This window comes from Taudactylus pleione, unplaced genomic scaffold, assembly GCF_031769625.1.
Source record: "Taudactylus pleione unplaced genomic scaffold, aTauple2 ptg000074l, whole genome shotgun sequence".
NCBI classification, from domain to species: Eukaryota; Metazoa; Chordata; class Amphibia; order Anura; family Myobatrachidae; genus Taudactylus; species Taudactylus pleione.
In genome coordinates this window covers 1,612,488-1,628,605 of record NW_028284476.1, presented here as the reverse complement: position 1 = coordinate 1,628,605, position 16,118 = coordinate 1,612,488, and the positions used below count along the sequence as shown (strand labels likewise).

The 16,118-nt window shown below is 44.2% G+C and overlaps 1 protein-coding gene across 5 annotated transcripts in view; it reads left to right on the top strand.

The window, feature by feature from the left end:
- The window catches only part of AGAP1 (ArfGAP with GTPase domain, ankyrin repeat and PH domain 1), a 402,392-nt gene that overhangs the window by 327,324 nt on the left and 58,950 nt on the right, over positions 1-16,118 (top strand). For all 5 annotated transcript variants that reach the window (XM_088467751.1, XM_088467750.1, XM_088467753.1 and 2 more), the window contains one exon: positions 9,985-10,152. In XM_088467751.1, coding sequence (XP_088323877.1) covers positions 9,985-10,152 — 168 coding nt within the window. The remainder of the gene's footprint in view (positions 1-9,984; positions 10,153-16,118) is intronic.

Genomic DNA, 16,118 nt, shown 5'->3' with positions numbered 1-16,118 from the left:
GAGGCCATTTTCCTCTATGGATGCAGCAGATCTCCGAGGATGTCAGTGAGTCCAGTCCCCCTGCGTACCTCACCATTTAGGTCAGTGTACACAGCGCTATAGCCTTCCCAGACACTGAATCTGTAATGTTTATGTATATATATTTCTGCATTGTATGTGACTTATGCTAGTGCTGACTGTCTGTGCTTTTTCTCTCACCTGTCAGTGTATATCTATCCCTTTTCTTTACAATCTGCCCTAATACAGGTGTACCTAGGGTGGTTCTGAGACCTCACATATATATACTTGTCAATATTTGTGAGGTTGGTCACGTAATGTTGCGTGCTGCACGTTGCCATATTTTAGATGGAACTGTGTGTTGCATACGCTGATAATGGGTCCCTGCAGCTAATCTTAGCGCCAGTCAGGACCAGTATAGCGCTGCTTGATATTTCCACAATGATTGTTGGTCAGATATATCTGACCAGGAAATAGAGCATGATACTGCATCCATTTTTCCTATCCTGCAAGTCATGTTCTGTAGGTGCGAGTACAGAGGATTTGACTCAGGAAGGGTTATGTATACGGCACCGTCAGTTGCCGGGCCCCTTACAGCACCCCCTTGGGCGGTTTGCTTTCTCAAGACCCAGGTCTCCATTGCGGATCGCCTGGCGGCTCCCATAGTTGTGGCCCACTTGGGATTACCTCAACATGCTACTCTTCCCTCTCAGGGTATCTCGCAGTTCTTGCGGTTTACTCCTGTGACACAGACTATCGCTCCCTACCGGAGATGTTCAAATTCCCTCAGGTACCACAACAGTCTGTCATTTCCCTGGCAGGGTTTACCATAACAGCCACCCTGGGTGGATATCGTTTCTACGAAACGCAAGATGGCGTAATACACGCCCTGTGGTTACTTCCCAGTCTGCACTGCTGTCTGACACAGATCGTCAGCTAAGGGAGTACTGGATGATATTTCGGACTCCTATCCCTTTCACACGAGGGGGGGCTTAAAACAAGTATTGTTATCCCTGCTTGGGTGCTGGCGGTCAAGTCCATCCTAAGTTATAGAGGATGTTGAACCTGCACCTAAAAAATCACCCTCAGTTTAAGCATTAAAGTGTCTTTGGCTGTTTTCCCCCTCTCTGACAGCAGGTGGATCACATGGCGTGGGTCTGGCAATCGCCAGATTGGAGGTATCACAAAAGCGTTTGGCCTCATGTTACCCATTCCCTGAGGGTCAAACAAGCCTGGGCTACTAGACATCCACCTGCTAAGTCTGAGGACAATCCTGCAGCCTGACTGGGCGAGCCTCTTCGAACACGCCCAGACTTCCTACCCAAGATGTTTTTTTTTGCTTCCAACTGAATGAGGAAATTGTGGTTCCGGCCTTTAATTCACCAGACCTCTCGGTGAGGCCTCTTTGGATGTGGTTCGTTCTCTAAAGATCTAGGTGGACCGTACTGCTTCCATCCAGAAATCGGACTCCCTCTTTGTCCTATATGGATTCCACAAGAGGGGATGGCCAGCTAAAAAATAGACTCTGGTCTGATGGATTTGCCTGACTATCTCACAAGCTTAAACGCAGACGGGCCTTCCTGTGCCGACTACAATCTCTGCTCATTCAACTCGCTGTGTGGTTCCCTAGTGGGCAGCCCAGCGTGGCGCCTCAGCTGAACAGCTATGCAAGGCGGCCACCTGGTCTTTTGTCCACACCTTTCTTAGGTTTTATGCCTTTGATACATTTGCCTCTCAGGATGCTTCCTTCGGGCGTAAGGTTCTCCTGTCGGCTCAGGAGTGTTCCCGCCCTTGAACAACTGCTTTGGGACATCACCAATGTCTCCCTTTTGGAGCCCTATGGACCCTGAAGAAGAAAAGGAGAGTTATGGTAAAACTTACATTGGTTAACTCTCTTTCTTCGAAGTCCATAGGGTCTGCAGGGCACCCGCCCTGACACCCCTAGCTTCTATGGGTTTTCTTCTCCTGGTCACTTGTTTCCTTCTCTGTGTGAGAGTGTGATTGCTTAGTGTACCAGTCTTCCTTCTCTCCTATCCTGCTCCTGCCTTGAGCTTGTTAACAAAACTGAAGTGCCCTCAGGCTGTGGGCGGGGTATAGGGGGAAGGACCGGAGCATCCTGAGATTGAGAAGCTTTGCTGTTGGTGTACAGTCTTCCAGGTCCCACCTACAACCCAATGTCTCCCTGTGGACCCTATGGACTTCGAAGAAAGAGAGTTAACCAAGGCAGGTTTTACCATAACTCCTTTTTTTCTGTTGTGTAAGATGAGACAATTGTATACACTATATATGAGATACAGTACCCTAACATCCTAACCTAGCCAGTGGTTGCTCTCACAGTCTTTAGGATTCAGCAGTCCATCCATGGAGTTGGTTCTGTTATATGTAGATTATCATGCAGGTGATTATTAATCCCTCCCTGAGGTGTAATATATAAGGGGTAAGATAGCAATAGGGGGTGGGTCTGCCAGTATTTGTCAGGAGTACCAGAGTGTGTGCTGGAAGTTTTCCTTATTTGCCTTTTTTGTTGTTGATGAGATTGTTTGTTTGTGTCAATTTACCACATTGTTGATGCAGGGTATCCATACTGTGTTGTGTTTCCCAAGCATTGATGCTAGGTATGGATAATGTCTTGTGTTTCCCAAGCATTGATACTAGGTATAGATAATGTGTGTTGTTTCCCAAGCATTGATGCTAGGTATGGATAATGTATTTTGTTTCCCAAGCATTGATGCTAGGTATGGGATAATGTGTTGTGTTTCCCAAGCATTGATGCTAGGTATGGGATAATGTGTTGTGTTTCCCAAGCATTGATGCTAGGTATGGGATAATGTGTTGGGTTTCCCAAGTATTGATGCTAGGTATGGGCTAATGTGTTGGGTTTCCCAAGTATTGATGCTAGGTATAGATAATGTGTTGGGTTTCCCAAGCATTGATGCTAGGTATGGGATAATGTGTTGGGTTTCCAAGCATTGATGCTAGGTATGGGATAATATGTTGGGTTTCCCAAGCATTGATGCTATGTATGGGATAATGTGTTGGGTTTCCCAAGCATTGATGTTAGGTATGGGATAATGTGTTGTGTTTCCCAAGCATTGATGCTAGGTATGGATAATATGTTGGGTTTCCCAAGCATTGATACTAGGTATGGGATAATGTGTTGGGTTACCCAAGCATTGATGCTAGGTATGGGATAATGTGTTGTGTTTCCCAAGCATTGATGTTAGGTATGGGATAATGTGTTGTGTTTCCCAAGCATTGATGTTAGGTATGGGATAATGTGTTGGGTTTCCCAAGCATTGATGCTAGGTATGGGATAATGTGTTGGGTTTCCCAAGCATTGATGCTAGGTATGGGATAATGTGTTGGGTTTCCCAAGCATTGATGCTAAGTATGGATACTGTGTTGGGTTTCCCAAGCATTGATGCTAGGTATGGGATAATGTGTTGTGTTTCCCAAGCATTGATACTAGGTATGGATAATATGTTGTGTTTCCTAAGCATTGATGCTAGTTATGGGATAATGTGTTGGGTTTCCCAAGCATTGATGCTAGGTATGGATACTGTGTTGGGTTTCCCAAGCATTGATGCTAGGTATAGGATAATGTGTTGTGTTTCCCAAGCATTGATACTAGGTATGGATAATATGTTGTGTTTCCTAAGCATTGATGCTAGTTATGGGATAATGTGTTGGGTTTCCCAAGCATTGATGCTAGGTATAGGATAATGTTTTGGGTTTCCCAAGCATTGATGCTAGGTATGGATAATTTGTTGCTTGCAGGAAAGCAAGTCTATCGGGATAAAAACTCATGGATTTGTCTTAAATGTACCTTTCCCCCATTTAGAGTTGGGTTGGAAGGTCATCAGAGCCCTTTGCACTGGTGGAAATGATTGCAAGCACCTGTCACAAACTGGCATAATTAACTTAAAGAGCTGCTGTTTAAATTACCTAGATGTTTGGTCTTCTTTCTAAATGGCGTATTCCTTGGTTATATGATCAGTTCTGCTCTGAGAATGCTCAAATTTATGCTTTTAAAGCACTTCTCATATTTTTTTCACAGCTCTTTAAATTACAGTGTTTGTGCCTTTGTCATCTTCAATGTGATCGCTGGTTGTCTGATTATAATGGTGTCTCTGTCTCTATCATCCTCAGTGTGAATCATTGTGTGTCTGTAATTCTCTGGTGCTTTGTATCTATCACACTTCTGTTTATAGCGCTGTAAATTGTCTATTGCTGGGGGTATAATATATGGAGTGTGTATCTGTACTATACACAACAGTGGGTGTCGGCAGTATGCTCTGTAATCCTTGTGTCTTAGAGGACTAATAAGCACTAACAATTTACAGGTTGAGTCTCCCATATCCATAATGCTTGGGACCAGGGGTATTTTGGATAATGGAATATTCCGTATTTTGGAATATTTGCATATAATTAAATATCTTGGGAATAGGACCCAAATATACACACACAATGCATTTATGTGTTATATACACCTTGTACACACAGCCTGCAGGTCATGTTATACAATATTTTACAAAATGTTGTGGCTCAAACAAAGTTTGTGTACAGAAATGACATTCATTTATGTTTTATTTACACCTTATACACACAGCCTGAAGGTAATTTTATACAATATTCTTAATAATTTGTGCCGTAGACAAAATTTGTGTTTATTGAACCATACAAAATCAAAGGTTTCACTATCTCAGTCATGCCAAATATATTCCGTATTTCGGAATAGTTGGATATGGGAGACACAATCTGTACCTTTTTCTTGAGACCTACAAGTCCCAATATACCCACCACTTCACTTTTATTACCAGCAGGTGCAGGATCCGTGCTAGTGAGCAGTTATTCTGCACCTCTTCCACTGTCCTACCTGGGGAGGGGGCTATGGGGGAGCTGGGCTCTAACGTTATACTATTGTACGGAAGTGGTTTTAGTAAGAGCCCTCAGTACGGAGCTGTTATAATGCTGCAGAAGCACATACGTTATTACGCAGAGCCACTCCCTTACAGCAGGAGAAGTAAGTAAGGAAACATACTATTCCAGTGTAATATTTACTCTCTCCTTAAAAGAAAGGTCAGCCTGTATTGTTTTTAGTTTATATTAAACTGCGTAGGAGTACATTGTAGGTCTCAGCTTGTTTAATATCTTCATAGAGCAATTATTGAATGGGAGGAGCCCAGATATACATACCCTGGTTGTATAGTATGTTTCTTATGTATGGCAATGGTATCCAAGTTCTTAATGGGAAGTGAACATGTCTGAGTAACAAACCGTTAATGTGTCACACAGGAATATTCTACTAACCCTTTGGGCCACCAGTTTGGCTGGGCTGCCGCATAGAATCTTGCGCTTATGCTGGGAGAGTCCCTGTATATGGAAAGGTGACGCCGCAGTCCGTATACAAAGTTACTTGCAGGTGGGGTTACCAGACTTGTGTTCCAGAAAGCAGAGGGAGATTTTATGCAGGAGCCTGGCAGTGCCAGAACTCAGCTGGACAATTGTCTGTGACCGATACCTTTGCAGTGCTGGCTGGCAACAACGGACAGATACAGATAGATTGCTACGCTCTGTATACAGCCCACTGCTTGTCTGAGAATAAAACTGCATGTTGCTTTGTATCTTTATCTTTATAACATGTAAAACTGGCTACTTCCCACACCGAGAGGAAGGCTTCCCCCCCCCTCTTCTTCCCCTGCTCCGCCGCTCTCCACTAGCCCCAGGTCTCTCTCATAATGTTAAATCCATCAAAAGACAAGGGGCTGATTTTTACCCAAAACCACTAATGTGTTTTCAGCGTTGAACTGCTGATGACATCTTTAAAAGTCCTCATCGCGCGGCGCCCTCCACACTCCAACAATCAGAACATCTCGTAAACCCATAAAATCCAAACTAATAGCAATGAATATTCAGTGACCTAGAATACTAATTATTGTCATGAATATTAATGCCATCGGACTTGCTTTGATCCCCCTCCTCCCCGCCGTCTCTCGGCTCTCCTGTGCACCTTCCCCGCGCACACTCCTCTCTTTCTCCGGCGCTGGTGTTGTGGTTGTGCCGTAAAGTTATGTAAACTCACACCTCAGACATTATCGCCCCATGTACATAGGCCATGTATATTCTCTCACCACCTTCCTGTGTGATCTGTCTCTTTGTTGTACCTCTGCTATCCGCCCCCTATTCTCTCTCATCACTTCTCTCCCCATCTCTCACCCCCTCTGTCACACTGTCCACTCAGCTGTGCTCTGAAGAGGCTTCATAATGAGCTTTCTAAGAGGGGGGCTCTGTCCTCTGCGACTGTGGTGGGGGCAATAACCAGATCTTGATTAACGATACAGTGGGAGGAAGGGGTAACAGCAATGCAGTCATGTGCACCCCCTCTGCACAACCCCCCCCCCTCCCCAACCCACACCCCCATCACTATGGGGAGCACCTCTCTAGGCATCCTCCAGCTCTCAGATTAATAGCATGGCAGGGCGCATTTAGGATACATTGCAAAGGTTTCTATCTAATGGGTTCAGCCATTTCCTCTTTGAGTGACAGGCGCGGGGAGTAATCGGCTGTGCAGAATGGCAGCACATTGCTAGTACTTAAGTGTACATTATCCCTGTTGTGTGTCCTGCAGAGGCTGTTTATCAGGACGCCTCTCGCAGCCGACAGGCGCCAACTGACGCTGCTCTTGCTGTGGCGGGTGGCAAGTAAATGTGAGAATAATAATAAAAATCGAGTCGGGGACCAAAAAAAAAAAAAAACCCTACAGAGAGTGAAATAGGCCTGTGTGTGTCTGAGCAGCAGAAAGCTGTGTAACGTATACTCGCATATAGCATTGGTGATCTGCACAAATATTCGGCCTTCATGGTCAGATGCAATGATATTTCCCTGTCTGCAGCCCAGTTCTTCCTTTCTTCCTCCTTCTTGCTTTCTATCCGTCCATCCCCTCTGGTCTGCATTTACCAACTTCCTCACCCCAAACTCAGGAGAGATCTGCATTCACATCCTAGCGCTCTCTCTGTCTCCCCCTAGCTTTCCACCTGCATTTGTCGTCTCTCTCTCTCTCAGTGGAGCAAGGCTATGGACACAGAGGTGTTATACTCATGTAAATTCACAGCTTGGGCACTGGTATAAATATCATTGGATGCTAGTGTCTTTCTACTTTCTATCTCTCTGCTTTTTTTTCTCTCTAGGCTTAAAAGAAGAACGAGAAAGACAGCCAACAATTAGTTTTGTACTCCGCCGACTAATGTACTATTGGTCTAGGTGCATTTGAGTGTTTTCTGTGCTTAAACTAGTAGAAAACGTAGCTAACTGGTTTCATACCCAGCTTTATAGCTGTGGCCAGAGGTCATCTAATGCAACCTTCAGATAATTGTAGTTACTGTTACCGTAGAAGGGTATTCTGCTACTAGGGGTGGGGGTGATGGCAGATGCCATAAATGAATCTAACAGTGGATTGTATTGTATGATTATTTAAAAAAAAAAAATTTGTTTCATTGGAGGTTCGTTTTGCGTCACTTTGGATCAGACTTCTACACAGACCCCCGTGTTTTGGTTTTGGATTGGTGCAGCACCAACCTCACGTGTTTTGCTTATGTATTTATTTATTTATTTTAACAGCTATATTCATGTCATTTTGACCTGTTTACATTCAATCCAAAACCTGAGTTTGGTTTTAAAATCCGAGTTCCGATCCAAGACTCTGTTCGATTTGGTAACCCAAAGTGATTCCGAATTCGGACTCTGTTTGACTCGGAACCCCTAAATTCGGTCGTTGTCAGTTCTTTGGGAACCCAACCCCAACCCCCCCCTCTCTACTTTGGATAAACACAAGTTGAATACCAAAAAAAAAGCCAGTAGTGGGTGCAGTCCACAATTATTCATGTCATATTTGACAGAGCGGGAACACACTCTGTTCTGTTTTTGTTGAGTCAAGCATTTTGGGAAGTTTTGGTGTCCTTACTGTATGCTTACCATAGAGATCAGTGTATTAACTAACAGCTGTCCAATCTGCATGCAAGAACTGAGCAAAAGCATCTCAATGCGAAGATTACACGGGAGATAGGCGCCAGTGTGTACAGGCCCTGAGTTATTGTCCTCCTGCAGATTTACACTGTTTCATTATTGCAGCATCCTGTAATGCAGTTGTTTGGATATAATATAAAGAAGCGAATGTTACCTAGAACGGTTCTAGCCAGCAATACCAGACGCGTGTTTGTCTGTGTGCTTGTGTGCGCCATTGTGTTTCGTATCTTGCAAGATCAGAATCCTGCATTATTTCTGCATTATATGAAGTACTGTCCAATATGTTCCTCCTCTTACTCTTTACCAGTACTGTACTTTGTGACTGTCCTGTCTGCATACATTACTCTGTACATTTATACTTGGATTGACAACAAAAGCCCTGACATAATCCACTGTACAAAACATTCACTTTTGCTTCTATTTCATACTACTCTAGATAGTAAGTTCTAGATCAGGTTTCTTAACCTTGTTGGAGGTACTGAACTACGCAAGTTTCATACGTGCATTCACCGAACCCTTCATAGTTGGAAAACTGTTAGGTTTTTTTTTTTTTCAAATTCAAAACATAGAGATATATATTTTATTAGTGCACAAAATGAACCATGCATCAGTTGCACATAATATCACTGTGTTCAAAGAACAAAACCAACAAAACAAAAATGCCATAAAAGTATTGTGTGAATGCCAAAAGTATATTAATGCACCTGGCGAACGGAATGGACACACACCTCCGCCGAACCCCTGGGGTTCGATTGATCCCAGATTAAGAACCACTGTTCTAGATCATAGGGCAACACAGCTCCTGTTTTATTGTTTGTGCCTGTTTTGTGTGTTACCTTTCTGTAGACGAATCCTATCTCACACTTCTTGTACTTTGTTACTGTTGAACTTGTATAATAAATGGTAAATATTATTGTATAATATAGAGTAATTGTCATTATTAACAACAGGCAGGGATCAGTTATTTTTGTATAACAAAAGTTCTATATTTTACATTGTTCCATACTTCCACAGTTAGGACGGAACACCTCTGCCCCCTCCCCCTTCATTCAACACAGGTTACTCTATAACTCTGCATGAGCACTAATACATGATAAATGTTATTGTGCTGACACTTCTGTGTTACAAAAGATCGTCGGTCCCTGGATATCTTGTAGCATACGTGCATAGCTGGTTGTGATGCTGTCTTCCCCGTATTGCCGTGGCATAAAGTCTGCAGTTTAATACAGTATTTGTGGTAATTTAGTGGGGTGATTGAGTACTCAGCTATTGTAAAAAAAATAAATCACAATTACGTATGGAGTAGGTTCAAACGGGGATGGGTACGTGATCCCGGCGCACACAATGCCGGCTATCGGAATCCCTGTCTTTTGAAATCCCGACACCTGCAGGTAAGTAATTTAACTGTTCCCCCTACCCCACCCTTCCCACAGCCTAAGCCCAACCCTCCCCTCCTACGGCCTAACCGCCCCCCTAGTGCCAAACCTCTGAACCTAACCCTAATACTTACCACCGGGATGGTAGCCGCCGGGATTCTCGAGCACAGATTCTGAACCCTGTCGGGATTGTTAGCGCCAGCATTCTGTGCCAACTACATCCCGTTCAAACTTGTTTACTAATTTACAGGTATGTCATAAAACATTAGCAAACAAGTCTGAACTTACTACATAACTAATTGTGATTTTATCCCAGACGGTTACATAACAAGTCTACAATAACTGAGCGCTCACTGCCCCCCCCTTGATTATCCTGATTGTTTAGCGCTATGGGACGGACACCGCCTAGAGAGAGAGAGAGGTGCTGGTCCCCACTAGGATCGGATTCCTCCTCGTTGCACGAGTTTCCCCCACATTAACTATAAAACTTAAATTGTTATGGGAGTCCCATTAGTTACATGCTTTAAATACCCTATAGAGTTGGTGCTTTTCAACTGCTATCATAACTTTTATGCGATTGCCGTTCCAGGTAATGTGACGAGCAGCACGTCTGTTACCCAGATGGTCAGCGGTCCGAGCGGCATTAGCCTGGGGTCTTTCAGCCGCATTGATGGGATGCACCAGCGGTCCTATTCCGTATCCAGTGCTGATCAATGGAATGAAGGGACTGTACTCGCTAGCTCTGCCATCAGCAGCGGTAAGTGCTCTACAGACCAGTGATGAAGTAGTTGCACCGTGTGCTGGCAGCATAATCAATATAGATGTTCAGGCTTCAGGATAATTTGTTGGACATTTATGAAAAAAAAAAAAAATAGACTCGATTCAGGAACTATGCAAAAGAGGGCAGACGCGTAAATACATGAAAGGTCGGCAGTTATTAAAGCTAAAGTATTTAATCTGTTTTAGGAATAGTGTGTATAATGCACATTGTCAGCCCACACCTACATCTGTCTTATTACAAACGACTCCTTGCCAAGTCTCGCCACTCATTGTATCATAGCCGAAGCCTCTCTTCACAGACAGTTGATGGTAATTAAATCTCCAGCACAGCCCGACATTATAAACACGCCAATCTGTAATATCGCTAATTGATTTGTTTTACTAGTCACAATCATAAATGTATGTCAACTAATTGTTTGCCAGGAAAAATTAATCTCACTTTGTTCTATTTTAGTAATGTCGCCGTTTTTAAACTATGCCTATCTATTTCATAGGGTTAAATGGCTTCTCCGCTACCTAGACTTTGTAAATGTATTTATTAGAAGCCGGCTGTGCTCGAGGCAATGAACGAGCATCGTATACGTTTCAATTATTACGTCTGACTGTAGCCACAATACAACTGATTAATAGCCAATACATGGAGCAATGCAGAAATGTCAGTGCTTATTCCATAGCACATACGGGTAAAAAAATGTGGTCCTGTGTGAAGATCTCAGGTCTTCTCCCCAGCAAATCGTTCCTTCTGCCTGAGCATTGTGGAATGATGTCCAACGCCAGCGACTCCGTGTTGCATAAGGAGGGAATTTCACCCATAACAGTGATGACCAAATGGTGACCAGCCAAGCCCTCACTTGCGGCCCCAAGGTCCTTCTGGGTTTATTATCACATTTGTTGTGTGTAGCTTGTAACACTTGTTTAAAATCATGTCGATACATTATTATATATGTCTCTTTCATTTATTAAATCTATTGATTGAACTTGTTACTGAGATTAAGAATAGCGATTGGCACTTTTGAAGGTTAGAGGGCCACCCACGTGGCCCAAGGAGTTGCAGATTACTGTTTTACAATAATGTGCTTCTTCATTTGCCAGGATTGGCTTTAACGATGATCACTGCCATATAGAAGCACATTGCAAGTTTAATCCGATTTCCCGTTAAAGGCCCGTGGCGATAATGTCTGCGTTTATGTGTAGTTTCTATCGTCCGCACTTGATAGGTTCTGCGTTCTTTGAGAATGTCCTGTGCCTCTATGCATGTGGTCTATACCTATTGTTTTTATATGGCGCACCACGCGCACAACACTGGGTGTTGCTGAGTATATGCAAATTAAGGTGTCCCACCGCCCAACTCTCCAGGCAGTAAGCGCTGCTTCCGGCCGTGAAACAACCCTGATGCCAAGTTTTAGCTAAAATGTCATTTTCCAATTTCTGCAACACACCACAAAACATTTCCCAAAGTACATAAATTGCCGTCATCCTAGATCAGGGGTAGCCAACCCTGGTCCTCGAGAGCTTACCAACAGTGCATGTTTTCCAGGTCTCCTCACAGAATCACAAGTTAAATAATTAGCTCCACCTGTGGATATTTTCAAATGTTTCAGTGAGTAATAACTACACCTGCTGGGTGACCTGGAAAACGTGAACTGTTGGTAGCTCTCGAGGACCGAGGTTGGCTACTCCTGTCCTAGATCATCGCTGTCTTTTATTTCCTATACACCAACCTTATGCCTGCCTTACTCCTTGCTGCAGGTTGCAGACTCTCTTCACTAATAGGTCAACAGCCTCTCCCTACAGCACATTCCCTCCCATCTGCCCATGTAGCCTCCACCTGTCGTATGATACCGCAGCTGCTTGGAAACACCACTTCCAGCTCACAGGTGTCTATTTTACAAGTATTCTTTTAAGTAGATTAAATCTATTCCCCATGCAAGTGGCGCTCAGCAAAAATAAAATAAATAAAAGGTTTCTGGATAGATTGATTTATATCTGTATGTAGTGTCGGTATAGTTCACCCCCTTCCCGCACAGTTCCCTTTTAAACCTCTGGCGATGAGGTTGTTAATGCAAGGTAGAGACTTTTAGTTGCAATTTGCACAAATCTCTCTGGTTCCGGTGGAAAGATTTTCTCGGGAATTCAGGTAATGCAGACAGCAGAGGTAGGAACGCGGCCGTAACCCCATTGAAGTGACAGTCGGGGACGAGGCTTTAAGCGTCTTCCAAGAGAAAGGCACTAGAAAGGGATAGAATCCTCCAAGTGACAATCTTGTGACGGGGGAAATGGAACAGAGGGAAAAAGAGAAGAGAGACGTCTTCAGAGGCGCAAGAAATACTAACAAGGATCCGTGCAGCCAAAAAAAGACAGCCTTGCATTGAGGGAGGGGGGAGGGTTTGAAGATGTCTCCTGTGAGAGACGCTATTTGTGCGCATTGTCACAGAGGAACAATGCAGTCTGCAGAGAGCCCAGAAAACGGCTGTGTGTTTTTATTCATCTAGATCAGGAACCTTTAAAAGGGAACAGTAACCTTCTTCTCTCCTGCTAATTCCACAGCAGTGAGCGAAGGGAATTGGGGGGCCTATCTTTGGGGAGGGGGGGGGGGCTACAGGAAGTATACATACTAGTATAGGAAACGGCTGGTAACAGCATGCACGACCATGTTCTCTTTTATACATTAGATTGTAAGCCCCTCAGGACAGACATGTTCAGATGCAGATTTTTGTTGCTTTTAACCCTTTAATAATTGGCGTAATCCTGCTAAAGTAACAAACAGCAACTTTCCTGGTGAACATAGGGCAAGGGATGGCTGACAGAAGCTGTATCATAGCCTGGGGCTAGAAGAGGGGATTCTTAACCTTTTCCATTCCAGGACCCACATTAAGATCCATGGTTCTCTTTTTGAATTGGTAGCGTGTCTAGTTTTAATTACTTTCGGCGATGGTTCATGTATCTTTTTTAATTTTTTTATTGACCTATAAATGTTAGGAAAATATGTTTCTAGAAAACAATTAAAGCACAACTAATCATTGGCTTATATGGTGCAAAATAGTTCTTAAAGGTATTTATTTTTGGATCAGGAGCCACTGCCTGGAAATAACAAAATGGCGCAATGTGATGACCAACCAGGTCACTGCACTCGGCCATAATTGTTCCCGCATTGTGCGCATGGAATGAAATGCGTACGTTCGCCTGTGTAGAGATTTGTAAGGACTCCTGCCGCCGGACTGTCCCTATCTGTTTCATTCTCGTCATCATTATCAGTCCGAGCGCTGATGCAGAAGATCTGTCTTGGAAACAGGCGTAACCTTTTGTGTCGCAATTTGTGTCTGCGCACAACTCTGGCTCGGAATTCCGTTGACACCGCTCACTAAACTTGGCCTAAGGTCATTCCGCCTGTCACGCTCCATTACGCCTTTTCACTCGCAAGTAGACATGTCACTGAGTTGGGTACGTCTCCGCCTCATCGCCAGCAACTGCGTACCCCCGGCACCAGGGCATGCAGAGCGCGGAAACGCACATTATACGTCTGCAAAACCGTCTTGCGTTCCAAGCTGCATCATCCCCCCTATGTGCTCAACTACAGAAAGTGACCCCCCTAAAACCCACTCACTGACTCAGAGGTAGGCAACCGGTGACTTTCAAGTTGTTGTGGAACTATAGATTCCAGCATGCCTTGCTTTCTGACTGAGGCAAGTAACCTGTGGGTCTTCATTTGTCATGAACCTTCAAGTTTTAGCATGACTTGCTAACCGCAGCCTTGGCCAGGTCATGCTGAAACTTGTAGTACCTCAGTTAAGCGAGCCATGGGTTTTCTAAGCCCACCTAATCCACCAGAGTTAACCCCTCTGCCGCAGGCTTGCGGTTTGTTTGAAAAGACGCAAGGAGTTAACTGCACCAGCGTAAAAAACTCATCAAGAACATGACAAAAAGGGAAATGAGAAATAATCAGGTACTTGGCAATGCGAAAAAAAATGATAAATGCTCCTGATATTCTTTTCTAATAAAACTTTTTTGTAAAGTGCACCCCCCCCCTTCCCCCTTTGCTGCACCCATTATCTCCAGAGAGTAGATTCGGCATCTCCAAGCCCCCCCCCCCCCCCCCCCCCTCCCGGCACATACACACGCACGCTTTCAGGCAGATCAACACTCCTCGTTCCGCACCTTCTGTGTCTTTTTTTATTTTATTTTTTATTTTTTTTATTTCCTATTTTTTTTTGTGTGTGATTTACATCAAATAAGAAATATCCTTTTAATTTAAACTTTCTCTCTTCCCTTTCATTAAAAGGTTCCCGAATTTCAAAGCGCTGTGTTAATGTGCGTGTGATATCAGCGGGGCCGGAGAGACAAGTTTTTCTCTTGTTTCTTGTCCTTCTCTATCTTAGGGATTTAAATGTTCTCCTTTGCCAGCGAATATACTGCTTATTGTCCCTTCTTTTTGTCCAAGACAAAATAACACACATCGGGCCTTCCATTTTTTTTTTTTTTTTTTCTGATTTCAATGCTCTCTTCCCCCCTCCTCGCATTCAATTAACGGCATGCATGGGGGGCAGAGTAAAAGGATCTTATTTTTTAAGCAGTCTCTGTTTCCCTGTGGCTCCCGCCTTTGAAAGCTGCTCTGAACGTTTCCTAATTAGATAAATTACTTTATCTGAAGGACCACAAAACAGGAGGTGCCTGCAAAGGAAAGAATGCAGGAGTGAGGTTTGGGGGGGAATGTCGGGAGGAGGAGGGTGGGGGGGGGGAGGAGGCAGGAGTTAATGTCAGCTACTTCCCGCTTTTTGTTGGCTGTGTGGTATCTGCTACCTGACTTGTAAAATTAGCTGTCTTGTACGATTTGTCAGTAGAGCGGTGAAGCTCTCAACCAACTCCAGGCATTGAAATGATTCCTAAGTGCAATAACCCCTTCCCTACCAGAGCACCTGCAACCTCCGAGTAGCCAGGAGGTCCCTTGTGCATTGTGGAACAGGGGTCAGGAAGGACTCGGCCTACAATAAACGCTCTGTCCTCTGATCACCTGGGGTGAAACCAGTCTAGCCTCTCGCAGGCTTCATAGTATGAGAGGTTTTGTCCAGGAGCGTCCATTTTATCCAGTAAGGAGAGAGAGAAACGGACTCTGCAGCACTTGATCCTAGTGTAAAGTACATGGAAATTTACTAGAACAAACAGTAATATAATCAAAGAGAATGAGATGCAAAAGGAGAGAGAGTAAAGACTCATTGCCTAGCTATCACAGGAGCTTGGAAACAGAAAATCACCTATGAGGACCAATCCACACTGGTTGGTATCCACCACATATCCATAGATATAGAAATACACACACACACACACAGATTTATATATTTATATTTGTGTATAAAATATCTCACTAGCTGTTTCCTGCGGATTCACTTCAGCCAACACTTTTTTTTTTTTTCATTTGTTGTAGTTATATTGTTTGGCATAGGGGCCCTGTTGCGGAAGTGGCCCACGTGACCAGCAGCGCTATACAGACTGGTGGCAGCAGCTCCTTCACCCACCATTCGCACCAATGTCACTGTGTAGCCTGTGCACAGACTGCTATGTAACCTCTCCTATTCACCCACCACTCACACCAATGTCACTGTGTGCCCTGTGCACAGACTATGTAGCCTATCCTATTCACCCACCACTCACACCTATGTCACTGTGTGCCCTGTGCACACACTGCTATGTAGCCTATCCTGTTCACCCACCACTCACACCAATGTCACTGTGTGCCCTGTGCACAGACTGCTATGTAACCTATCCTATTCACCCCACCAATCACACCAATGTCACTGTGTAGCCTGTGCACAGACTGCTATGTAACCTCTCCTATTCACCCACCACTCACACCTATGTCACTGTGTGCCCTGTGCACAGACTATGTAACCTATCCTATTCACCCCACCATTCGCACCAATGTCACTGTGTAGCCTGTGCACAGACTGC